Here is a 27109-nt window from a genome sequence, read left to right on the forward strand (position 1 = left end):
GTAACAAATTAGTAGCTAGACTTCTAAGGGCACGTGGGCAATTTAGAAACAGCACGGTGACTAAGCAAATGACATGCTGCGATCTGAATCCTACCACTAGGTGGCAGACACACACCAAGCAACCTGGCTACCAGATGGATTGGTCTAACTCCTGGCAGTCATTTGGGTTCAGCAGTTTCCTCTTCAGTAAACAAAGCATGATCACATTCCTTTCACACTGTGCAGGGCTGTTTTAAGAATAAAATGAAGCAAAGTGAAGGTGTAACTAAGATGTGGAAAGTCAAACGCCGGGGCCAGAGCTGTGGCATAGCAGATGATGCCTGCATCCCAGATGGACAAGGTTCAGACCCGGCTGCTCCACTTCAGATCCAGATCCCTGCTAATGCGCCTGGGAAAGCAGCAGAGGACGGCCCAAGTGCTTGGGCCCCTGCACCTACGTGGGAGACCCGGATGAAGCACCCGGCTCCTGGTTTCAGCCTGGCCTAACGCTGGCTATTGCAGCCATCTGGGAAGTGAACCAGTGGATGGAATATCTATGTCTCTCTCCCTCTCCTTCTCTGTAACTCCTTTAAATAAACAAGTATTTTTTTAAAGTCAAATGTGAAGACTACAATGAAGTTGAAAAGTCAGAAACAAAAGGTAAACTACATATGGCACTAACAGAGGAAGAAGTCCATCTGGACACCTGGACCAGGACAGTCAGAGCTCAGTATACCCAGGCCATCTTCACTCAGAGCAAAACATTGTAGGTGCCATCAAATCCAGTCGAAACCAATCCTCAGGGTAAGACAAATCCATGCCTCGACTTGGCTGTATGAAAATTGCACATGGTTGAAGCCGGTGCTGTGGCGTAGTGGGTAAAGCCTCTGCCTGCAGTGCCAGCATCCCATATGGGAACCAGTTCAAATCCTGGCTGCTCCACTTCCAATCCAGCTCTCTCTCTACTATGGCCTGGAAAAAACAGTAGAAGATGGCCCAAATCTTTGGGCCCCTGCATCTGCGTGGAAGTCCTGGAAGAAGCTCTTGGCTTCAGATCAACACAGCTCCGGCTGTTGCAGCCACTTGGGGAGTGAACCACTGGATAGAAGACTTCTCTCTGTCTCCTCTGCCTCTCTGCAACTCTACCTTTCAAATAAAATAAATTAAAAAAAAAAATGCATGTGGTAAGGCACAATCCAGGTTTTCCTGCCCCTTGCCACCAATCCATTAACTGAAAATATGACTGGATTTTTCTAACTCACATTGATTCACTTGGCTGCTTTAGTTTAGCCCATGGTTTATTGAAGACACATATAAGCACATGCATAGGCATAGTTTGAAATCCAGCGAGTGGGGCAGGCTTTGTGACACAGCAGGTTAAGCTGCTAGTTGGGACTCCAGCATTCCATATCTGAGTGCTGGTTTTGCATCCTGGCAACTCCACTTTCAGTCCAGCTCTTCCTGCTAAAGCACATGTGAGGCCACAGACAATAGGCCAAGTACTTGAATTTATTTATTTATTTATTTTATTTTATTTTTTTTTTTTTTACAGGCAGAGTGGACAGTGAGAGAGAGAGACAGAGAGAAAGGTCTTCCTTTGCCGTTGGTTCACCCTCCAATGGCCGCCGTGGCCGGCGCGCTGCAGCCGGTGCATTGCGCTGATCCGAAGGCAGGAGCCAGGTGCTTTTCCTGGTCTCCCATGTGGGTGCAGGGCCCAAGTACTTGGGCCATCCTCCACTGCACTCCCGGGCCATAGCAGAGAGCTGGCCTGGAAGGGGGGCAACCAGGACGGAATCCGGCGCCCCGACCGGGACTAGAACCCGGTGTGCTGGCACCGCAAGGCGGAGGATTAGCCTATTGAGCCACAGTGCCGGCACAAGTACTTGAGTTCCTGCCACCTATGTGGGTAACCCAGATGGAGTTCTTGAGTCCTGGTTTCAGCCAAGTCCCAGCCTTGGCTGTTATGGACCTTTAGGGAGTAAACCAGCAGGTGAAAGTTATCTGTGTGTGTGCAGGGGGGTCTCATTCTGCCAGTCAGATAACCCAACTTGAAATAAAAGAAAATCCAGCAAGTAGACTTATGCCATTCTGGGTTTAGAAATTATCTGATTAATATGTCTTTTGGGATGCCTAGTCCCATATCGAAGTGCCTGGGTTCAAGTCCCAGCTCTGCTTTCCACTCCAGCTTCCTGCTAATGTGCACACTGGGAAGCAGCAGGTGATGGCTCAAGGAGAAGGGGTCCCTGCCACCCACATAGGAGAGCTAGACTGAGTGCCAGTCTCCTGGCTTCGGACTGGTCCAGCCCCAGTTGTGACATTTGGGGAATGAATCACTAGATGAAAGATCCCTCCACCTCTGTATACCTTTCATTCTTCATTCTGGGTTTAATTTTTTTTAAATTTAATTTGTTAAATTCTTAAATTCTAAGTAGATCATTTAATTAAGTTCTGGTTTAAAACAGAACTCTAAACACCCCTCAGCGAGAACAGATAGAAAACCATCTCCGGGCACTTCCGCTCCAAGCAGACTTCCCCACGTCAAGTCTCTCCTTCTCCACCTCTCTAAAATCTTGACGCAGGTTCTAACAGGCTTCTGTTAATCACCTCATTCACAGCTTGATTAAAACAGCACTGGTTAAACAGGTGTCTCCTGGCTGTGCAGCAGAAGGCTGGCTCAGAGGGCGTTGTCACCAAGCACACGTCCCTGAGGGCTTTGCCAGCCTGCACCACCGTCCCTCCAATGGCAACGGAGCAAAGCGTGAGTCCAGGGGTGGCCCACAGGGACAGTGGGACGCTGAGTGAGGAAACAGCAGCCCAGATAAGCATGAGTTTGCTCCACTGCTACTACATGGCATCAAGCACAAGCCAGGGGATGGCAGTGCTGCCTGCTAACAGCCACTCTTGTGGCGGCACCGAGGAGTTATTTGAAACACCCAGCAGCCTCCTAAGGATGGATCCTGATGAAAAAGCTGCTCAGTGCCCAGATGGGATTGCAACTGTCCAAAAGCAACAAGTGGCTTGAAAGAGCTGCTCAGCTCTGCTCACTGGTGAGGGTCTTTTGGGACAAAAGGGGAGTTGGGAAAGAGGGGGACAGCTGGCAGGGGCTGGATGCTACCATGAGCACAAAAGCCAATCATTTTTAAATCCTGGGTGGATGACCTAGGTCTTTGCAAAACAGGGACATAGATACTCATTCCAGAGCACACAGCTGTTTATGGCTCCAACTTGGCCTTGTTTGCTCTGAAAAACTGTAAACATTCCTTTTGCCACTGCCCACCCCACTCAAAGGTCTACTTCACTTGGAAAATTTTGGTTTTACTATTTTTTTTTTTTTTTAAGATTTATCTATCTATTTGAGAGGCAGAGCCACAGAGAGAGACAGGGTTAGAGAGAGGTCTTCCATCTGATGGCTCATTCCCCAGAGGTAGGCCGATCCACAGCCAGGAGCCAGGAGCTTCCTCCAGGGTCTGCAACCTGGGTAGAGAGGCCCAAGCACTCAAGCCATCTTCCACTGCTTTCTCAGGCCATAAGCAGAGAGCTGGATTGGAAGAGGAGCAGCCAGGACATGAAATGGAGCCCATATGGGATGTCAGTACAGCAGAGGCTTAGACTATGCCACAGTGTTGGGCCCCTAGTTTTCACTTTTAACATCAAAGGGCAGCAATGGGCTGGGTAACTGGCTCAGGGAAAGAGGTGGGAGGGGGATGCATAAGCTGGGTGATATGAGAGAGGACACAGAGCCAGAAAGTCCCAAGAACCAAGACCTCACAGAAACTTTGGCCCAGGCTTCCTGCTTAAGAGAAATACAAGTCCACTCTGTAAGCCCAGCTGAAGTCTGGGGTCTACCCACTTATACTCCAGGTTTGACAGGCTTAGCCGCAGCAGGCTGGGTGACCCCCACATCTGCACCTGCGAGGCTCAGCACACCCGCCCCTTACCCTGGGGCACTGCTCCAGACCAAGCACCACAAAGCAGGCGGAAGTTGGGTCACATTTGTTCAGTCTTTATTGACAGCAAAGTACATAATACGTGGCCACTTCTGTAACTGCTAACAATAAAGGTGAGGCGGTAAAAAGAAAAGGAGCCAGAGCAAGCATCTCCAAGGAAAACAAATGTCTAAGCCTGTATGTAGCTACTAACCCTGTCCTGAGGCAGGACCAGGTGGGCACTCGCTGCCTCCAGTGTGTGGGAAAGACCAGCCGCCTGGCCCAGCGAGGGCAAAAGAAGGCCCCTCAATGTGTGATTTAAGGGGACTTGGAGCTCCAACTACGTCCCAACCGTGCCTTTCCCAACCCCTTTCCCTCACTTTGACACCAAGAATGTTGCCCCGACTCCACCCTGAGCCGAATGTGACAGACCAGGGTGGCCTAAGTCCAGCTGGTCTTTCCCAGAAGCACAGCCCTAAACCCCAAAACCTACCCTGGCCTTGCCAAAAGCAGCCCAGCACACAGGAGACCCCTGGGGCAGAGGGAAATACCTGCCTGCAAGAGGCTACTTCCTTTCTGCAGCCTTGAGTGCCAGCACAAGGTCAAGGTTGCTAACAGGAAACTACACCACAGAGGGTAGCAAGGGAAGTCAGGCACGATCCAACCCTGCTGGAGTCCCTCCGCTTCCCAACTGCTCCGAGGAGCACACAAGCCTCTGGCTTGCCCTGGTGGCTCCAGAAGCAGGCAACCCGTTCAGGCACAGTGACAAATATCGAGTTCCAAGTACAGGAGAGGCAGGAGCCAGCACCCCTCCCCGCTGCAGGCCAAGGGCAGAAGCAGAGGTGATTTAAGGTCGTCCTTGGGGGAGGTAGCCTGGAGGCTGCCCTGCCCTTTCTGTTGGAGGTCCTGGTGTTGCACCCCGCCACCTCTTCAACAGTCCGCCCTGTCCACTACAAACCAAAGGAATCTTGGAAGTCACAGAATTTTCATCTTCAGACCCTGTCTCTCCACCCATGCTGGTCTCAGCCCACCCTAGTAGGAACTCAGGACAGCAGAAGTTCCATTGGTATGACAGAGTATGAGGCCGAGCCTTCCCTGGACACAGGGCGTGGTCCACAGACAACACCCGTGGAAGTGGAAGCACCCACCCAGGGAAGGGGAAGCAAGCACCGTTGGGTGGCTGTGAAGCCAAGGGACTCCCATGCCCCCTGTGAGCAACCTCACCCCACTCTGCTCCTCTGTGCCTCTCCCTGAAGAGCAGAGAGGACCCAGATGACAGATGCCACAGCCATGGCTCCATTCTAGGAGGTCTAATTCTCCAATAGAATCAGAGATTAAAAAAAGAATGAAGACCACAACCTGTCCTATGATAAGCTCAAGTTCAGATATATGAACGGATACAGGCAGAGCAGCCACAGAGTGGGGCAGAGCTTCCCAGCCCTTTTTGGCCCCGGGCACGGTGTGTCCCAGCCACGCTCCAGTGGCCACGTTAGCAGAGGCAGGGCAGTGGAGGGGGGGCTGCTCATTCTGGAGGCTTGGTCCCAACACCACAAGTCAATAAGGAAGCAGCTTAAGTGAGTCAAGGCTCAGAGATGAGAAGAACCCTCTTCCAAGGCAGTGGGATAGACAGCCAAGGCACTAAATGGTTTGGCACCTGGGAGCTTCTTCAAGTAAAGTTGAGCGCCCTACCCACTGAACGGCCGAGGTTTCCCCTAGCACAGACCGGCAGCCCTTGCGTCCTCAGGATCCTGACCCAGGCCTGCCGTCCACCCTGCACCCCAGAACCGTGCGAGGCACACTACGGAGAGAACAGACGCTGAGGCTGGAACGCGCCAGTCCCACGAGCGCACAGGGGCAGCCATCCCCGCTCCAAGGTCACGGTTGGCACCACCACGCTCTCCCTTCAAGGCCGGCGGTGCCGTCTCCTGAGCTCTCTCGGGGACTAGGTTTGACTTTTCGTTTTTAATAGCCAAACAGATCTGAAGCCCCAATTTTAAGTCCAGAAAAACGAAGACTCGGGCGGCCTGGACGGCTCCGAGTCCGAAGTGGGAGATTCGGCGTGGGCTACAGAGTAACGGAGTCGGGTTTAACTGAAAACGGCTCGGCCGGGGCTCTGAGGGCTACAGGAGGGTCTCCAAGGGCGTCCGCCAACGGCCGAGCAGCAGCCGCCGAGGGCGTGGCCCACCAGGCACTAGGAATACAGATGCGGAAACCGAGAGGTTAACGATGCTCAAGTCCCCCTCCTGTCTGGTCTCCCTTCTCCTCCACCCCCGCACCCACAAGGTCGGGAATCGCACTCCTTTCAGACAATGAGCTTCGGCCCAGGATGTTCTCAATCTAAGACTCCGACACAGGTGCCTGTGATTTACAAGCCTTGCTTTTAAACACTTCCGGAAAGCGGCTTCCGCCACCCCCAGGCCCCTCCTGGTCAGCAACGCCAAGTTCGCTGGGCCGCACTGGATATGAACCGCCGCAGACGGCCACCGTGGTGGGGGAAAGATGCCTGCCCACTACCCTAGCGGTCACAGTGAACAAAAACGACCGCCCACCATCACCACCACCACACACCAGCAACGCCACCCTGTGAGCGCGAGTCCGCCACCAAGGGGCCGCCGTGCGCCTGGCAATGCAGGAAAACGCGCAAGGGATGTGACCAGTCACTTCTGGGAAGCCGAAAGAGCCGGCGCTGCCCCGGACGCCGCAGGAGGCACGGTTCCGCGCCTTCCTTCCTCACTGCGTTCATGAAGTTGAGTCCTGCGTAAGTTCCCTGACCGGGCAGGATGGGCCACTCTGGCTTCTCGAAGGTTCCGAGAAGCAGCAAGGAGGGCGTCACAGGGCCACCCCGGCAGCCGGAGGCAGGCTCAGGCTCTCCGCAGTGGGCCTCTTCCCTGAGTTTGACTTTTGAGTTGAAATCTTAACTCATTTCAACTCAAAAAAAAAAAAAAAAAAAAAAAAAAAAAAAAAAAAAGATAGGAGTGTCTCTCACCCATCTGTCACTACGCTCCAGCTCTACTTGGGAGCAAGGAGGGAGGGAGGTAACACGGAAAGGGTTTCAAACCCCATTCTGGAGGTTGTCAGGGCAGCCAGGCGCTAGCCAGCCTCCTCCCTCCACGCACCCCACAGGTGCCCGAGCCTGTCCCACCTAGAACACATGAGGCCATTTCCCCTTGGAGGAACTCCAGCTCCCGACCCCAAACACTCAGTACAGGCCCTCCTGCAAAATACTTACGGCAAACAGCTTTACAGTATTTGTACATTTACACAAAAATAGATCCTTTTATATATATATATATGTATTTATAACTGGTTACACGTTGGATTCATAATTAGGCATCACCAGTAGTAGTTGGCACAGTTTGTCATTTAAGCTCAGGGTCAAGTTCTGTTTTCATTTCGCCGTTCCAAAGTACAAAAAGAAAAAAAAAAAAAATCAAAGGCATTTCCTCTCCGTGGTGTTTTCTTAAATACAGTAATGTCATAGGAAACGATATGTACAGATGGATGGTGCCTCCTGACCCCTCCTCTGTCTCCTGGAGATAGGGGCCGGGGTCTGAAGGAGGCAGGGGTCAATGCGGCCGGCTGCTGGACTCTGATGCCTGCCTCTTGCGTGAAGGGGTGTAGCCGTTGAGATAGCCGTTGGTCTGCCTTTTGGAAAGCCCTCCGTTGAGGATGTCCTGGATGTGTTGAACGATGAGGTTGATGGCCACTGTGGGGCAGAGACCAGAAGCATTAGGAAAGGAGGGAGGGACGAGAGCTCGTGCAGGGCTGTGGGCACACTCAGGTCTGTCTGGGTGAAAGGACACACAGGAACCAGAGGCAGACTTCCAGGGAGGTGGCTCCAGCCCTAGCGGCCAAATCATTCAACCTTCCGGGGCCTGTGACGGGGCAGCAACCTCTCACAGCAGAGTGCAAAGGAACAAGGCAGACAATGCCTGGCATTCAGGCAGCCCTTCATGAAGGGGCTTCTTAGCAGCAGATGGTCAAGAGTCACCACTGGAGGAAGCAATCAAGCAAGGTACTGCCGACCTCAGGCCTGCCCATGGTCCTGACCGCAGAAGTCCGGAGACCCTTCCACCAGCCGCCCATGGAAAGCCCTTCTCTCCCTCCACCACAAATGCAGGACGGAGATCTGTTATTAGCCTTGGAAATAAATTCTGCACCTCAATCAACTGATCAATGCCAACATCTCCAAATAAGGAGGAAGCACCCAGCCTTTTCTGATGTGACACACCATACTCCCTCCTGACCGTGTCAGCTCACACCCAGAGCGAGGAAGCAAAGGATGCGTCCACATGCAGGACCATTCTAATGAAAAATGGGTCTATACTCTTAAAGATCCTGTCAATGGGAAGCTTCCTGGAGTGGGTGACTACACTGGGGCTGTGAATGAGCATGATGGCAAATCATCCTGAATGAGGCCAGCCACGTGAGGCAGCAGAACTGTTCTGCTCACAGCTTCAGGCTAGTGGCACACACATGCCTGCAGGGCCCTGCCGTGGTCACCGCACATCTTGCCCCACAGTACGCCTAACCAAAGGGCACAGGTTTCACACCCAAGCACGGCGCCCGGCCCGGACTCACCGAGATTATCTGCACCTCTAGGAATGATCACATCGGCGTATTTCTTTGTCTGTGGAGAAAAAGATTTCCAAGACATCAGTGGGACTATTCAGAGGTTAAACTGGCCCGAGCTCCCCCTCCAAGGGAACACGGGAAAGGGCCAGCCTTCCACTACCAACCCCAGAGGGCACAGCAAGAGGCGTCCAATAGGATCCTGTGCACCACTTCATGGCCGAGGCACACCTAGAGATTTGGGGGCCCCCGACAAAGGCCTTATTTAGCTGCAGCATGATGGGAGAAGGGAGGCAGAGAATAAGGCACAAGGAATGAGGACTTCTATGTTCCCGTGAATGTGAAATGATCCGATTGGGTGGCTCATTCAAAACCAATTAATAATTTGACATTTTAATTATCTACCTCAAATTTTTATCTACTTTGAATGATAATAAATCAGCTTTTGCTTAAGTTCTTGTTAGTGATGTCTCTGATAGTAACCGATACAGAGGACACGGTCTTTGAAACCAAGTACATACTTGCATCTTTGCCACTAAGAAAAACATCAGTTAGAGAAGCCTAAACGTGAAAAGGGAGCAGTTCACCTTGGCCTTTTATGCTCGGGGTTAAGAGGTGGCACCACTGACCCCTAGGTGCAAGGACAAAGCCAGGAAAGTAATCCCCACCCATGGCCAGTGCCACTGGCTGCTATTATACAATGTAAAGATTTTAAAAGGGGAGGGGGGGCACCAATAGCTAGACCCATTTCTTTTGCTTTTATTGACCTTGCTGAGATTTTGTGGGCCGTTTTACAAGGACCCATGTCCTGGCATATGAGCTCAGTTAAGCCTAAGAGCAAACAACACCCTAGTAATGACCAGCGCAAGCCCCTCTTCCCCCAGGCAGCTTCCATGCTGATGCTGTTGAATGCAGCTGCAGCAGGCCCAAATCCAACCTAAACAAAGCAGGTGTACATCAGGTCTGGCTTCTGGACTTGCAAAGCAATGTGCTGGTCCTCCCTGAGCAGGCAGCAGCTGGACAGTGGGATCAACAAAAGCAGCCCAGGAAGTACCTGTCTGTAACTTTGAGCTGCATTACAACTAAGTCAAATGGCAAGAAACTGGCGATCATCTTAACTCACTGTCCAATAATAAACTAATTTCTGTTATTAAGTTAGAGCAGGACGATTCTCAGGAGAGAAATGGATGATGGAAAAGAGGAGATGATGGGCCTGGCGCTGTGGTGTAGTAGGCTAAGCCTCTGCCTGCAGCGCCGGTATCCCATATGGGCCACAGTTTGTGCTCCTCTTCTGATCCAACTCTCTGCTATGGCCTGGGAAGGCAGTGGAAGATGGCCCAAGTGTTTGGGCCCCTGCACCAGTGTGGGAGACCTGGAAGAAGCTCCTGGCTCCTGGCTTCATATCGGCCCAGCTCTGCCCATTGCGACCATTTGGGGAGTGAACCAGTGGATGGAAGACTTTTCTGTCTCTCCCTCTCTGTCTGTAATTCTACCTCTCAAATCTTTTTTTAAAATTTTTCTTTTAAAAAAAGAAAACAGGAAAGGACCTCCTAGCTCCTTGGCATACTCTGTCCTCTTCCCAGAAACCTAATCTTGTAACCTAACCGTCTCCAAGGCAATGAATAGGGCCTCAAGGTTACTCAGCTAACTCAGAAAGTCCACCTGTCCTTGATCTGAAACAGAAGTCTGGTTTGATGTAAAGAAATAATGACAGGTTTAGAACACATTTCCAGGAGAGAAGGAGAAAAAGTTAATTGTTAAACAGAAAAATCCCCAAACCTAGCTTTACTCTAAACCCGTTTCAAGGCCTTCCCAGATGGTAGGCGCCCCAGAAGACCTTACCCAAGACGAGATCAAGTCCCAACCTCTCCCTCCCTACCTTCCACCCACTTTGGAGCTTAATTATCAATAATTGAGGAGTCTGATCACGGTGTGGCCAAGCTGGAGAAGGCACCATGACTCGGGTGTAGGATTCTCCTCCTCCCCAGACTAAACCATCTCCCCCACTTCCCGTGACTTCTACCTTTCTGTGCCACCCCTCCCCCACCCCTGCCCAACCCGAGAGGTAGATGGTGTCTCCTGGGCTGAGGACTCCACCCTCACTCCCTACTTCCTTCTCCGAAAGGTACCTATGTAGAGAATTCCCAGCCACCACCATGCGGAGGACTACGAGGAGGACCTGAAGTCTATGCCAGGGCATTGTCAGGAAGCTTATCCCTGCTGAGACTTCTCTGGGGGCCCGACAGGTTTGAACACAGCTCCTCTAAGAGCCATCATGAGGTAGGACACAGCCTGAACTGAGGGTCCCACACCACAACCCCACCACACAAAAATGTGTAGGACTTGCTGGGAATCAAAATGGCAGCCCAAGGACTGGCTCCACCCTAAAAGGGCTGCCTGGAGACACAACGGCAGAGCTCAAGGCACCCAGGCTGCCCTCTCATGTGAGCAGTGAGAGTTACTCAAATATCTCTGCGTGCTTTCCTGAATTCCAGATTCTGGGCTGGTGTTCCAGCGTAATGGGTAAGGCTGCTGCCTGCAACGCCAACATCCCATATGGGCACCAGTTTGAGACCCAGCTGCTCCACTTCCGATCAAGCTCCCTGCTAATGTGCCTGGAGAAGCAGTGGAAGATGGCCCAAGTGCTTGGGTCCCTGTACCCAAACAGAGACCCAGAAGAAGCTCCAGGCTCCTGGCGTCAGCATGCCACAGGCCTGGATTTGGGGAATGAAGCAGTAAATGGAAAATCTCTATCTCTCTCTCTCTAACTCTGCCTTTTAAGTAAATAAAAAATAAATCAAGGAGGCAAGTACTATGGCTCAATGGCTTACAACACTGGCATCCCACGTGGGTACCAGTTTGAGACCCAGTTGCTCCACTTCCAACCCAGCTCCCTGCTAATGCGCCTTTGGAAGTGAAAGCAGCAAAGGATGGCCCAAGTGCTTGGGCCCCTTCTCCCTACGTGGGAGACCCAAAAGAAGCTCCTGGCTCCTGGATTTGGCTTGGCCTGATCCTGGCTGTTGCGGCCATTTGGGGAGAGAACCAGCAGATGGAAGATTTCTCTCTGGAACTCCACACCTTTCAAATAAATAAATCTTCCAAAAAATTTTTTTCCAGATTCTACAGTCAGCAGAAACCAACCAAAGAACCCCACTCACTGGCAAGCAGAACTCCTCGAAGGCGGGCTTGACGAATGTGATGTACTGAGACAGAATCTGCTCCAGGTCCCGCCCTCGCTCACTGATGTCCCTTAATACTGTAAGAGAAGGAGAAAACAGTCAGCCAGCATGCCCGCCCGCCGTGAGGCAGGCCAGGCCCGCACAGGCCCCACGTTTGCTAGGGGTGATTCACATGCCGGAGTCCAGAGAGACTTGGCCAAGATCTGATCAGCAGCAGTTGCAGAAAATAGCCAAGTTTACATTCTTTTTTGGTTTACTATGGTCAGATTTCTGCTGTGACAAAATGTTCTCTGAAACAAGAAGAATGCCTGGCCAGAGCCAACGACCTTCTTGTCTCTACATCTGACCCAAACAAAAAAGCAATGTCATCCCCAAAAAAGAGGGAGAGGGGTGGGCACAGCCCCGGAGAACTCACCGCTAACAGGAAGCAAGGTGGTGGGGCTTCCTCCTGTCCTCTGCGCTTACCTGTGTTCGCAAGTCAAGCAACCTGCTGCGTCTGGCTCCCACCCACACTCCCTGAGAGACGGTGAGGAGGCAGAGCATGCCGGGATGGTAGCTGTTCCCACTGCCCTCACATACACAGGTTTGCACACAGGAAAAGCAGTTCATGAAGAGGAGAAAACCAAGGTCTAGAAAACTGTGGGCTGCAGCCATGGAGAAGCCCAGGTAGACCCTAAGTCACCATCTTCTCTCCTCTTCCTTCTTCCCCCAGTCAGTTTTATACAGGGACTTTTCACCCACATTTCTTTTTTTTTTTTTTTTTTAATAGAGCTTAAGAAATGGAATAAAGGGGGCAGAATCCTGATGATGCCATGGCACATTAACCCCTGGGAGCCTCGGTTTCCCCTTCAGGGCTGACTCTGGAAGGAGGTGCTCTCAGATCAAAATGGCCTCGCCCGCCGGATGTCATTTTACAACTTGTTCCCCAGCTGCCAAGTCTTTCATCACCACGGCAGAGGTTACCAGATCCGCCCACAGTCACTGGCAACGGCCCCTCAGCTCCTCCTCGGCCACCTCTCAGCTAGCAGACTCAAGGGTGGGGTGAAGCTCTCTGTCAACAAACACAGGCAATCGCTGTTCGTTTCTGGAAAGCTGTGGTTCCAAATACCACAGGTGCACATGTGCAGACGCGCAGGGGCAGGGAAGGAAGCCTGCAGCGAGGGTTCAGATCAGAAGGCTAGGAAACCATCGGGGAGTCCGTGTTCCAGGGAGCCAGCCAGGGACTAATGACGCCACCATCTGACTTTCAAACCAGCTCCTCCATTTACGAAGTGGATTTTTAGCACATGCGTCCTGGTAATAAGACGGCTGCCTGGTCTTTAATGTGTCAGGGCTTGTTCACAACCCCTCCTACTGGCCCAGCCCAGCCTGGCCAGGAAACGGCCTTCTCCCGCACTGCAACACAGGCATCGGCTGGGAATGCTCAGCCCAGAGGAAGCCCTGAGGAACTGCCACGTGGCCGGCCCCTAGGAGTCCTCCGAGCTCTGGCATACATAGCCAATGAGCACAACGTGGCCAAAACAGAGTGCAGCCTCCTGCTCTTCACACGTTTCCAGAAAAAGGTCAAGGGAAAAAGGAAAGCAGATCAGGAAGATATCAGGGCTGGGGTTAAAGCACACACACACACACACACACACACACGCATACACGGGCAGTGTTCACTTCCCTGCCAACGCCCAATGCCAAGTTTGTTCTACGAGATGTGCTTTTCACACGACTGCTTATGGCTTTGGCTACGTGGGCGCCTTTGCCACTCTCCCGGCACGCCCGCATTCCTTCACGTGGCCCCAGCTCCTGGCTCCCTGTGTCTGGCAGACATGGTGGCCTTATCTGCTCTGTCACCGGAGAGAAGCGAGTGGCCATGCAGAAGCCTGGAAAGAGATGACTCACGGGGCATCTGTCGAGCAGCCCAGACTCTGCTTCCAGCACTACCTGCTGCGGGTGAAAACTGGCCTGGATGTGAATGCTGTCCCCAGCAACTCCTCTGTGACCTTTGAACCTCCATGACCTTGGTGGTAATATAGTGGCAACAGCAGGACCTTCTTCCTAAAGTTATTATGCAGGGTACAGAGAGAGGAGCACAGAAGCCAGGACACAGCACCCATGCACACGCGTTTCTGAAATGACTGATGACAGCACCCTCTGCAGAGCTATGGCTCCCTGACACAGCACAGTGGCAGCACAGGAACCAGGATCTCGGGCAGGCAGGAGAGGCCCAGAGTGAAGCAGGGAGTCCTGCAGCGCAGCTGGACAGGTGACGGTGTGGTCCAGGAGGGGCCCGCAGGACGCAGACACCCGCAAGACAGAGTGCCGTAGAAGAAACGGGGCAGGCAGGGGAGAAGAGACAGATGGGGGTCAGCAGGCTGCCCACACAGAGGGAACACGCAAAAGCCAAGGGTACCGCCCACCTCTGCTCCCCAACAGCCTTGGGCCCTTCCTCAAGCCAAGGATGACATGGGGCCAGCCAGCTGGCTGTGTTGAAACGCCCTGCCCCTCAGGCACAGCCCAGAGACGGGGCCAAGCCAAAGATGCAGTCTGAACCGGGCCAGGGCACAAATGGGAAACCAAAGACACAGAGCCAGCTGCCCCTGACCTCACTAGGACCCCAGCTCATCTGCTGGACCAGGACAGGCCCTTTCGGAGGAGGAAGCAGAGGGCAGGAAGCTACTGGTCTACCCAGAGCCCTTGCCTGGACGTCTGCTTAGGCCCTTCTAAACCCAGCAGAACTTCTGGTCAGCCCAGGACGAGGGCACATTTAGAAGGACCTGAAACACAGTGGCTAAGTCAGTTCACTTCCGAAGCCAGGTGAGGAAACGTGCTATCCCACAGGAAAAGAACAGACTGGACATCCTGAAGGCCACTACGGCCCCAATTCTATGTGATCCAGGCACAAAGAATGGTGCAGGGGGGACCAGGCGTCCACTGTGCTAAGTCCCCCAGCCCCGCCCTGTTCCTGTGGCCAAGGGCAGAGCCAAGGGCGAGCAAGGAGGGACGCAGAGGCCGGCACTGCTGGGAACCAAGGCCCTTGAACCACAAGGGGGAGGGAGGGGTGCCTCCTCAGGCCCCTCCCCCCTCACGTGGGGGTCTCATGCCCAGGAGGGTGACAGACAGATGGGTGAAATCCTGGAGCAACTTGGGAATGTTCTCAAGCCCAACAGCTGCTCATGACTAACCCACTCCCCTCCCTCATCCTGCACCCCTCCCCCCCGAAGCACATGCCAGGCATGTTTCCTGTCCTACGTGGAGAGAGAATGGGTTCATGTGATCGGCATGGGGGGGGAGGGGGGTGACTTGTGGGCAGGTGGCAAATCAGTAGGTCCGAGCCAGGAAGCTCTAGGGAAGGCAGGGGCTGGCAGACCTGGCCCACAGAAGCCCCCAGGGACAGCCCCATCACCTTGGGGATTACCTCCATTCCTCCTAAGGGTCCCAGGACAAGGAAGTGGGAGTGTTCTATTCAACTCACACCATGATGACCCCAATTTGAGTTAGAGGCCCACAATTCACTGACTTTCCAACATCATGGCCACGACTCCTGATACGGCTCTAATCCCCTGGGCCCTCCTGCTGGACAATGCTGGCACCAGCTCCTGGGGCCCTGACCTAGTGGTTTGTCCTAGTGGCAGATCAGAGGATGTGGGTGGCTTGAGCCAAAGCAGACTCTCATCCACCAGGCAGACACTCGTTGACTAATGCCCGTTCCACCTGACACCTCACCTGCCTTAGGAACACTCATGGGCTACGATCGCCCAGCAGGAAAATGACACACACAGAGGTTAGAACACCATCTGCCCAAGGTCGCACACCTAGGAAGAAGGATCTCAGCCCAGTTCACGGGACTCCAAAATGTGCTGCTCCTGAGACACTGTGCTGCCTCCCTAACTTGGCAAAGGTGCTGAACCAGACCCTGGGGACTGCCAGGCTGGGGCTTCACTGATTCGAAGGTGACCACACATCCTGCCTCATCTAGAACCTTCTCCCCACCGAGAGGCCTGTTCCTCTTGGCTTCCCTATAACGAAACCCAAGCCTGAGGTGCCACAAAGCCTCCAGGAGGCTCTGTGCAGGGCCTACACCACAGCAACCCCCCCCCACTCTTGTCCTCCACGAGGTCCCACCTGTCCCCACCCCGATTCACTCACAACCGCTCTTGGGGCAAACCCCAGGGCCGGTTCTTCTGTAGGATGAGCCCCTGTGACGACAGCACGCACCTGGATGATGACAGATGTGCTTCACCAACCAAGAAACGGAAGTCACCCACCTCGGGAGGGAGAAGGCTCTTGGCCGGGGCCCACAAAACTGGGAACGTGTTCTGTGATAGGGAGCTAAGCTTGCCGTTCCCCGCCTCCCTCCTCCCGGGCACAGCAGAGCCAGAAACCTCAGTCACCTTTCATTCCTCACAAGTTACCCCACCTCTCAACCGCCCGTGCTGGGTCCTGTCAATTCTCACTCTGCTAATACCCTTTGCAAGTCTCCCCGGCCCCACGTTCCATCTCCCACACAGCAGCACGACAGCCCGCAGTCCAGGTCAGCAAAACAGACTCCAAACAGACTCCCCGGCCACAGTCTTTACTCAACATCTCCTCAGAATGGTGGTGCAGCACAGGGCGGTGGTCACTTCATCTGCCTCCCCCAGTTCAAAACTGCCCAGAGAGACCAAGTCACTCTCCGTCCTCACAGCCTGGCCCTGCCCTACTTTCTGGCACCTCCTCAACACAATCCTCTGCACGTTCCAGCCACCTGCCATTCTCAGAACAAGCCACTTCTGTCTACACCTGCGACATACGCTTTCTTGGATGGTGTCCATCCGCCCCACCCCCACCCTCTCTCAGCATGAAGCCTCGGGAAGTCTCTTGCAGGAAGCAGACTCTGCTCGGTGTCTACAGAGCTTAAATCACAGGCCAGCTCCCCATCCTGAGCGCCTGTGCCTCCCGTACCAGGTACAGGCTCAGCAGGGTGCAGACACTCACTCAGCAAAGCCTGATGAGGGAACAGGGCTGCTGGGCTGCCTGGGAAGGGCAGCAGGGCCCCACAAAGCTCTCTGCAGGATGAAGGGGCTAGGGAAGCAGGCTGGGAAGGCGAGCTGCCCAGCACTGCGGGCACAGCGGGCTCCTGTCCCCAGATGCCCTGTGGCTAGTTCCCATCATCGAGGCATCTTGGTTTCGATGCCTTGCAAAGGGGGCGGGGAGGGGCTGGAACTCACAGGCATCACGGGCATCGCACCACACTTTTTCCCAGCAAAACCAGAATGTCAACTTCTTATTTTGTCTCAGTGACCTCACAGGCCTTTCGTTATCCAAAACAGTAAGTGACTAATCCCTTCTCAAATGTCACCGAAGTCTGGGCAGGAGGATATCCTGGGGCTGGACAGACGCAGCTGGGCTGGGCCACACAGCTGCCCCAGGCGAGGCACATGCTTCAGGCTCAGGGCCCGACACAGGCTCCTGACCCCCACCCCATCCCAGACAGCCATACAGCCTTGAAGAACACACCTCTGCGGGACAGCCGGGTGTCGGCGTCTGTGTCCACAAAAAGCTTCATCTGGAACAGGTCTCGGACCTCCTGCGAGTAGAAGGCCAGGATCCCTTCGAAGAGCACCACGTCGGCGGGGTAGACAGTAACCGTCTCCTCCTTCCTGCAGGCAGAGGGCACATGAGGGCAGGCTAGGCCGACGCAGGGGTCGAGGAGCATGGCTCCCACGGCCTTACAGAAGAGCCCTCCACGCCACCCAGGAGCCAAGAGGAAGTGTTCACGGCGAGGACAAGGGGCTCCTTTGACCAGCTCTCCTGGGCTCTCGCCACAAAGCAGAGAGGGCAGACATCCTTTTCACAAGAATAAAAAAAAAAACCTGCTGTGGGCCTCAGAACACAGACAGACAACAGCAGACGCCACTTCTCGCTTCTCCGGGGGCGTCCTGAGGAATGCCCTGCGCCAGGCATCTGTGGAACCTCACAGCGTGAACTTTGAAACACAGAGGCTCGATTTTCTCTCAGCAGCCCCATCCCTCCCCCAGGTCCTGAGGCAAATGAAAGGGGGAAGAAAGAACAGAGACCGGGACAGAGGAGAGGAGGACACAAGGCTTAGAACAAGAGGAGACAGACCAGAAGCGTCTGTGCAGAAGTCAGGTCCCGAGTTCTATCTGATCTGACTGTACCCCAAGCCAGCACAGTGGTCACAGGTCAGGACACAGGTCCCTGGGGGCAGCCGCCCTTATCTGCACCCCAAGGCAGGTGGGGATGAGAAATTCCATAAATGGATAAGCAATGGCTCCAAGAGGGAGCGTCTGCTTGGGTCCGGCTCTGTCTGCTCTCAACAGGTTGCTATAGGGGCTGGTGCTGGGGTGTGACGGGTTAAGCCATGACTCTGTTCCTACTCAGGGTCACGGAAACAGAGGCTTCCCTTCAGAGGGCTGGCGTGATGGGATCGGCATGCTTCCTGGAGGGATCGTGAATTCTGGGAGCACACCCTCACACCTCTCCACCTCGGTCCAAGCCCGGCTCACCCAGGAGAGCAGAAAAAACTGTTTTCTTTGTTGTTCTTCCTGACCTTCCCTCCACCCCTCCTCCTCGTGTGTTCCAGGAACAACAGCTCAGGGGTGTTGATCAGAACAAGCTTGGTGCAGTTCCTCACCCAAGCCCCAGTCGTGATCTCTTCCTTCAGCGTTAATGAGACAGGACGGCTGGACAGTTCCAGGAAGAGCCTAGGTGAACGTGCCAAGGGTGCAACCCACGGCGTAGCCACTGCTCTGCCACCCGCTGCTGCAGGGGCTTCGAGCAGGGCCAGGGCAGAGGCCCCAAGTGTCCTGAGTGGGGAAGCAGGCCCAGCGCACACCAAGGGGGACACTCTGGGTTGCAAGCGGTACAACCCAGTCCAGAACCGTCTACCTACCGGGAATGGGACACAAAGTCGTACACGGGGATCTGGACCGTTTTCCCTTCTGTGATTTCTTTGAGTGTCTTGAAGATGAGTTCGTTGTCAAAGGCATCTGAAGGAGAAGCACTCTGTTACCAACACTTCTCAGCTTTAAAACGATCTCTCCTGCTGTCCTGCCCCCACCCCTCACCCCTGCCATGCGCCTCGAACTAGAGGAGCCAAGCTCTGGCCAGATTTCGCCTCTCCTTCTTGGCCACCCTTGCCCCCGGCCTCAGGCGGCTCTCTCTCTCGCCTCTAGGTTCAGCTGCTGTCCTGAGATTGGTATCTGCCAGCCTGGAAAGTTGACTCACAGCCGGTGGGGTATGTTCCACGGGCACCACGCCGAACCACCATGAGAAACCCAAACCAGAGCAAGGAGTGCCGATCGGGGCGGCCAGGACAAACCCATTCAGGCAGCACCCAAACTCGCCATCTCTTCCTGCCAGCCGCTGGGCTGAACCCACCCACTGGGTGCACCCACACCAGGGAGCAGAGGCTGCCTCAGATCAGAGTGGGTGCAAGGACCAGCATGTGTGCTCTGTCTGTGGCTCATAGACAGTCACCATGTTCAGACTCAGCCAGATATGAGCCAAGGGCTACAAGGGAGCGTTTCAAAATCCCTTCTCCCACAAGCCCCAGCATGGCCCTGACAGGTGGTTATTAGGCCCCTATGGTATACACTTCCTCGTGAGAAGGACAAGAAAACTGCCCCCAACCCACCACTCCCAAACAAGCTCACGCATGTTCTCTTCTCTCCCTCTGTTTCCCTTATACACACATGTGCGCGCGCATGCACACACACACACACACACACACACCACTCGTCCCTTTAAACCCTGACTCACCCGGGTGATCAAAGTTGAACTGGCCCTTGAGGGCCTTGGCCTTCTGCTCGGACGTGAGGACGCGGTAGAAGCTGTCCTGACTCAGGATGACCACCTGCTTCTGGCGATAGTCCACCTCGTTCTGGCCCAGGAGCTGCACGATCTTGGCGCAGACAGAGGACTGTGTGGAGGGAAGAGAGTACCAAGGAGTGAGAGACAGGAGTGTGGGTGGCAGGGCCACTGAGCTGACGCCCACTCTGAAGGAACAAACCAAAGGACCGTGAGTGAGCTGCGGGGCTCAGAGAGAACGGATGCAGGGAGACGGAGGTCCCTTCCCCCTTTCCTTAGCACAGTCATTGCTCTTCAGGCCTCTGCAGTGACCCAAGCCTTTCCCAAAGGCTCTAATAAGAGATGTCACCACCTGATTCTGCCTGCTTGCTCCCTGGTACGGGCAGAGGGCACACGGATGACACTGGCCCCGGAAATCAAGAAGCAGCTGCACTGCCCGTGGGACACCCCTCGAGCCCCCGCAATTCTCTCTACAGTGACAGAATTAAAGTCACAGCCAGGGGTCAGGCCAAGATCAAGGCTTTACCCCCACTTCTGCTGGTTACTTGTGCTTTAGTCCACAGGCACCGACCTCTTCAGCTTCAGAGTGATGTGAGACACATACATCATCAATGCCTACAACAACCACTTAGGGTAGCGAGGCCTGTTCCAAAAGACCTCAAAGCTGCACGCTGGGGTGGGCACTGGGGTGCAGCAGGTTGAGCTATTTGCGATGCCTGCACCCCGTATCGGAGTGCCAGTTCAAGTCCTGGCTAATCTGCTTCTGACCCAGCTTCCTGCTAATGTGCCAGGAAGGCAGCTGATAATGGTCCAAGTACTTGGGTTTCTGACATCCATGTGGGAGACCAGGATGGAGTTCAGGCTCCTGCCTTCACCCTGGCCCAGCCCTGGCCACTGCAGCTATCTGAGGAGTGAACCAGCAGATGGAAGATCTCTGTCTCTGTGTCTGTACCTCCCCCTTCTCTCTAACTCTGCCTTTTAAATAAGTAAAATAAATCTTTTTTAAGGAAGGAAGGAAGAACGGGCAAACTACGTGGCTTTCAAAATTTTTTGCACCAAAATAAAACTGCATTGTCCATTAACTTTCATTTATTTATTTATTTATTTATTTATTTTGACAAGCAGAGTTAGACAGTGAGAGACAGGGAGAAAGGTCTTCCTTCCGTCGGTTCACCCCCCAAGTGGCTGCTATGGCCAGCACATTGCAGCCAGCGTGCTGCGCCGATCCGAAGCCAGGAGCCAGGTGCTTCCTCCTGGTCTCCCATGCGGGTGCAGGGCCCAAGGACCTGGGCCATCCTCCACTGCCTTCCTGGGCCACAGCAGAGAGCTGGACTGGAAGAGGAGCAACCAGGACAGAATCCGGCACCCCAACCGGGACTAGAACCCAGGATGCCGGTGCTGCAGGTGAAGGATTAGCCTATTCAGTCATGGCACCGGCCATCCATTAACTTTTTCAAGTACCCTCATATAGAGTGGGAGATGGGATGGTTGCAGGTGGGAGGGAGGTTATGGGGAGAAAAGCCGCTATAATCCAAAAGTTGTACTTTTGAAATTTATATGTGTTAAGTAAAATAAAGTACCCTCATATATCTATCTTTTTCTCCCCAATAACACTCCTTTTAAAAGGAAAATTATAAAAACAAGTAAATTCAAAATAAGGATTATGTTTATAAAGTAACTCACTTTTTTTACTTTTGATGCAAAGAGTAACATAAAAAATGTTGATATAAAAACCCTAGAAACCATAATTTTGAGCCTCCTTGTGGAAGTGGTGGGCCAATTATCAAGTTTTAAAAAATAAACAAATCTAGGGGATTCTTGGGTTCAACCTTAGATGCCTAATAGTGAGCTTATTTTATTAGACCAACTGATGTTAACACAGACAGCTGTGAAGACATTTTAAGCTATAATTCTTATAAAGTCATTTGATGTGTCTGAGCATAAGGAAACCCGCCATTCCTGCTGTTCCAGTCTACATAAATTCAACAGTTTTGCACAATATGCTCTGTGGCACAAGCTGTGACACCCAGCCCCACCCAGGCTCTTTGGGGAAACATTAATGCCCATCATCATCATCACCTGTCGATTATTTGAACACAAGTTCTTTTACTTCCATCATACTTTTTCATACTAGCATTGAAAAGCATATTAAGCTACTTTGGACTACAGGGTAGAAGTTGTGCCATGACTTTAGCTGTATTCAAAAGTGAAAATGCAGGGCAGGTGTTTGGCATAGCAGTTAGGATGCCAGCAAAGACGCCCGCCCCCTGTGTCAGAGCCCCCGGCACCGGCTCTCACCCATGTCCCTGCTGAGGCGGACCCTGGGAGGCAGTGGTGACGGCTCAAGGAACTGAGTTCCTGCTGTCCGTGTGCAGAACACGAACTGAGTTCCAGCCTCCAAGCTTCAGTCCCTGCCTGCTGTAGGCATCTGCAGAGTAAAACAGTGGATGACAGGGTCCTCTGTCTTTCTCTCCTCGCCTTTCAAATAATTTAAAGCAAAAACAAAACTTTGTGACTGAAATGATCCGAGAGAAATCAAAGACTCTATGCAATTATAAACCTGAACTGCTAAATATCAGAAGGCCATGCTTTCCTTTTACAACTGGCATCTGTTTCTTACATGCTAAGGTTCTGTGAGGGTAAAATCTACTATAACCTTTACTAGTAGAATTTCTTCTAGACATGTCAAAATCATACTTTTTTTTTTTTTTTTTTTTTTGGACAGGCAGAGTGGACAGTGAGAGAGAGAGACAGAGACAGAGAGAAAGGTCTTCCTTTTTGCCGTTGGTTCATCCCCCAATGGCCACTGCAGCCAGTGCATCGCGCTGATCCGAAGGCAGGAACCAGGTACTTCTCCTGGTCTCCCATGCAGGTGCAGGGCCCAAGCACCTGGGCCATCCTCCACTGCACTCCCTGGCCACAGCAGAGAGCTGGCCTGGAAGAGGGGCAACCGGGACAGAATCCGGCGCCCTGACCAGGACTAGAACCCGGTGTGCCAGCACCGCAAGGCGGAGGATTAGCCTAGTGAGCCGTGGCGCCAGCCCTCAAAATCATACTATTTTCCACCTATAATTAAAACTCAGAAAACGCTGTTCATACGCAAAATAATCGCATCACTGCTGATAAAGTCATATATATATATAAAAGTCATACCACCCAACTTCGCAGAGAGACCACCCTTCCCCTCGACCCACACAACCCAGGACAGAAGCTGAGCTCCCACGGTAGGTACGGCTCTGGAAAGCCAGTGCTCACTGCAAAGCCTCATTGGCTCACAGCTGCGCGTCTCCTGTCTTCAAGGGATGGCTGTCGACCCTTCCTTCCACAGAAACACCACCACTGCCTGCTGACATTGCACCTGACCGCTTATTCGCTGGTTGGCCCCATGCCAAGTGCTCCATTCCAGCCACCCTTAGGAGCCACAGGTGCTCTCTCCATCAGGGAGGAGGAGGGCAAGGTAAATGACCTGCCCACTGTCCTGCAGCCCTGCCTCCTTCTGACCTCCACCCAGAAGTCGCAACCCAGAGATAAACACCACCACATGAATGAGCAAAACAAAGTTGCCTCTGCAGTCATCTACATTTTCAAGGTATTTCTTTACTCCTGGGCTGTGTTAGAAATGGAATCTTACAAGACCAAGAGAACTGCTGAATCTGAGTGACATGTCCTTAGGGGCTGATAGTGGTGGTGGTCTCTGTTTTCCTATAGGTTTTCTGTGGGCTCCATTCTGCCATGAGGGAAGGGTCTCTTCCTTACCTAATGCCCACGCCCACTTCTTTATACCTCCTTTAAGGATCTTTTTGTTTTTTTCTAATTCTGCCCCCTTTTCTTAAGGCTGAAATGAGGTTTCAGAGTGTCATCTTGTTCCTTTAAGACAAGAACTAATTCACCCAGAACTGCGGTTTGAAAAAGCAGACAATGATGAGCCTACAGAAAGCTATGGGCTGGAGAGGATGTAACTGGGCCCACGCTTAACCACAGGAGCAACAAGACAAAGCCCATATGATTCCACTTCCAGGTGCATGAGCAGCCAAATCCTTAGACACAGCCAAGTTGGTTGGAGGCTGCCAGGGGTGCAGGAAGATGGAAATGGGGGGGTCACTGAATGGATAAAGCTTCAATTTACAAGACAAGAAAGTTCTGGGGAATTGTCCAACCATGCAAATACTCAACACTGCTGACGTGTACATGCAAGCACGGTTAGGATGGTTAAGTTTTAAAACATGCATGTTAGCACAATGAAATGTAGTAATTCTTATAACATGAGCCAAGTTTCTTCCTACATGCTGGACACTGGGCTCAGCACTTCAAAGTTTTTCAATTGTTGTGACCTTATAGATGGAAATTATGAGTGCTGGGGGCGAATGCTGGGAGGAAGAGGTTAAAGGATGCGCCCATTGGAGCCGGGATTCCAATGGCACACTCCAGTGCCAGACTCCACCTCTCCTACACAGCTGCCCTGCACCACCTCACAGGCAGACAGGCACTGCCCATTGTGGAGCATGGCTCCGCTCAGTTCTGCCAGAGATGTCCATATGTGGCACAGAGTATCCAGCCCATATTCTGTCCACTGCCACTTAGGAGAAGCAGAGGGATAGGCCCGCTGAGACTACAGATTGCTGTCTGAATGCAAAGTTAAGGTCAGCTCAATATGTCCAGGAATCCTCAAAAAAAGCAGAAAAAAAAAAAAAAAAAAAAACAAACCCTACATGGATGGCAGGATCCATGAAAGTGATTTATAATTTCCTCGCTTGTAGGATACTCTGAAGACATTACTTCATGAGACTCCTTCCAAGATATTATTTTATCCATTTATTTTCTCATGAGGAAAAGAGGTGGTTAGAGAATGGATAGAGTTAAACGGCTTGCGCATGGTCGCAGAGCTGAGGCCCAAACCATCGATCGTCCTGCTCCAAAGCCGCAGTTCTTCTCACTATGCCAGAACTGCAGCTGTGGCTGTGGCGTCTGCCCCAGCATGTTCCACTGAGCTACTCCACTCCCAGAGGACACTGCTTAGGAAGGGAAGGGGTCCCAAACAGTAAACTCTCATCCCACGACATCACAGCAAGGGATGTGCACCCCCAAAACAAAACCATTCTCGAAATGTTGACGGAAGCTACAAAGAATCCAGCTGTTAAGAGCCAGAGGGCACCAGATGTGCTCAACAATTAACTCCTTCAGGAAGCTGCTGGGTCCCTGCACTGCTACAGAAAGGCTGTGTCGCTAGCATCATTCTTTCCTGGGAGGTGGCTCGGACAGCCCTGGCTCCTTCTTACTGTGCTATTTCTGGGGTGTGTGTAGTGTGTGTGTGTGTGTGTGTGTGTCTTCCAGGACCTAACGCTTGGGACCCTTCTGTCCCATTATGATACTGTCAAATGAGTAAGACACATGGGACAATAGAGTCCTGACAACTACTTGGTCACCTGTGCTCCACACCCCTCAACGCCAAGGTGCTAAGAACCCAGCGTCAAGGTGCTGGAGCCCAACGCTGAGTAGCTCAGAGCAGCTCAGCCCCGGGGAGGGCGTCAGGCTGCAGTCAGTGTCCCAGGGGCACTGGGCTGGCACTGCTCCAGCTAAGGACCACTCTGCCCACATGTGGTCTGTCACTCCCAGGCGAGCTGCTCTAGAACAAGAGGGCAGAAAACCCAGGAAGCCCACAGCCCAGGGAGCAGGGACCCATCACTTCCTCCTGCTCTTGGGAAGAGGGCACAAACTGGTGGCTAACACCTGCTCTGGGGTCAGCACCCAGCAGGGACTAGTGCAATAAGGCCAGACGCTCATCCTCCTCGGCTCCAGGACCATGCAATGTGACACCTGACAGCAGTGGCTCTCCCCTTTGTAAAGTCAGAAGCACACCCACTAACTCACATGGTATCCATCCCAAAGGGACCAGCATGCCCCCCTCCCAGACATCACGTCACTCCTCTGGGGGCAGGACTGCTCCCCACACACAGTGCAGAAGCTCTAATTTATAGGCACGAGAAAACCAAAGCACCAGTCATTAGCCCTGGGTGAGCTGAGAACAAAGTTCAAACCTGCTGACCTGACTCTAATCAGAAGCAGGCAGGCGGCAGCAGTAGGGTGGGGCTTCCATGGAATCATCTCTAGGCCATCTGAATCCAGGCATTCTGGATGGGCCCCCTGCCCCGGCAGTGCAGTGCAAGCCCTTCCAGGTGCAACACAGTCACCAATGTGCACACAAGATCTGAGTCGGAAACTCGCTAAACGACTATTTAGAAAGAGTCGCCAATATCCAAAGGCAGCCACAGGCGGCCACAGGCCGATCCAGTGCTCCAAGGACAAGGACCAGGGTGACTCAGCTTTTATTCCTAGGGTCCTGGCACAGAGACATGGCGGGGGGAGGGGCTGGGGTTCACGCGAGTATCTGTTAGATGACCACAGACAATGTCAGAATCCATCAGAAGCCCTCGTTTTTCTTCACATACACCTGGAACTGTAAAAGTAACGCTGGCCCTGCTCCCTGTTACCATCGGCACTCAGGCCACCCTCCCCAGCCTCCAAACAAGCTTATATGACACACGTAGCAGACGTACTGCTCATGTGCCCAAAGCTCAGACCCGGCTTTCACCTGGGCCCGTGACCCTATCCCCCAGTTTTCTCCACAGTTCCTGGTGGCCACAGTAAGATCTGACTTAAATAAGTACCAGTGTCAAGTGGCGGCATCTTGGACTCTCCTCCAAGAAGTAACTGTCCCCTCTCTTAGCCCTCCTTCCTGCTGGCTGGAATGAAGCCTTGATGGCCGAAGTTCAAGCAGCCACCTTGCAACGCTGCCAACGAAGGGTGAGAAAGTAGCGGAACCTAAGAGGCCCAAGATTCGAATGACCTCAGAGCAGAGAGAAGAATGAGAGAGAGGACAGAAGTCTGAACGTGCCCCCTAGAGATTCAAGTTAAAACTTAACCCCCACTGTGGTGGCATTAGGAGGCAGAGCCTGTAGGATATTAAGCCATGAGGTTAGAGTCCTCCTAACCGGTGGCATTCGGGCCCTGATAAAAGGGCTTGAGAGAGTGGGTTCATTCTCTTCTCCCACATGAGGACACAGGAGATGCAGCAAGAAGGACCATCGTAGAAGCAGAGTGCAACCCTCACGTAAGAAATCAACTTCTGTGCTTTATGGATGACTCAATTTCAGGCACGTGGTTACAGCAGCACAGTCTCAGACAGCAAGGAAAGCTATCTTGTTTAACTCCTGTTTTTTTTTTGTTGTTGTTGTTTGTGTTTAAAGGTTTATTTATTTGGAAGTTGGAGTTACAGACAGATAAAGGAGAAGGAGAGACAGAGAGAGAGCTCTCTCCATCAGCTGGTTCACTCCCAAGTGACGGCAATGGCCAGGGCTGGGCCTGGCCAAAGCCAGGAGCAAGGAGCTTCATCCAGGTCTTCCCCACACGGGTGAGATTTGGGCCATCCTCTGCTGCTCTTCCCGACAGTAGCAGGGAGCTGGAGAGAAAGTGGAGCAGCCAGGACATGAACGGGCACCCATCCGGGATGGCGGCATTGCCCCCCAACACCGGCCCCTAACTCCTGTTTTATTGATGTTTTCTGTGACTTCCAGCAGCAGGGATCCTAACACTGATGTCCACACCCACACACCGCATGCCCTAGTGGAGGCACTCGCTCGGTGTCGGCGTTCTCCT

The 27109-nt window shown here is 52.9% G+C and overlaps 1 protein-coding gene across 1 annotated transcript in view; it reads right to left on the minus strand.

Annotated features, from left to right (window-relative positions):
• Nucleotides 1-7180: 7180 nt before the first annotated feature.
• Nucleotides 7181-27109, minus strand: part of UCK2 (uridine-cytidine kinase 2) — a 74733-nt gene continuing 54804 nt past the window's right edge. The window contains exons 2-7 of the mRNA XM_051858423.2: nucleotides 19409-19568; nucleotides 18540-18636; nucleotides 17144-17286; nucleotides 11636-11733; nucleotides 8487-8535; nucleotides 7181-7611 (exon numbers count right to left, since the gene is read on the minus strand). Coding sequence (XP_051714383.1) covers nucleotides 7472-7611; nucleotides 8487-8535; nucleotides 11636-11733; nucleotides 17144-17286; nucleotides 18540-18636; nucleotides 19409-19568 — 687 coding nt within the window. The 3' untranslated portion in view covers nucleotides 7181-7471. The remainder of the gene's footprint in view (nucleotides 7612-8486; nucleotides 8536-11635; nucleotides 11734-17143; nucleotides 17287-18539; nucleotides 18637-19408; nucleotides 19569-27109) is intronic.

The sequence above is a fragment of the Oryctolagus cuniculus genome, chromosome 7 (assembly GCF_964237555.1).
Source record: "Oryctolagus cuniculus chromosome 7, mOryCun1.1, whole genome shotgun sequence".
In the NCBI taxonomy this organism is placed as follows: Eukaryota; Metazoa; Chordata; class Mammalia; order Lagomorpha; family Leporidae; genus Oryctolagus; species Oryctolagus cuniculus.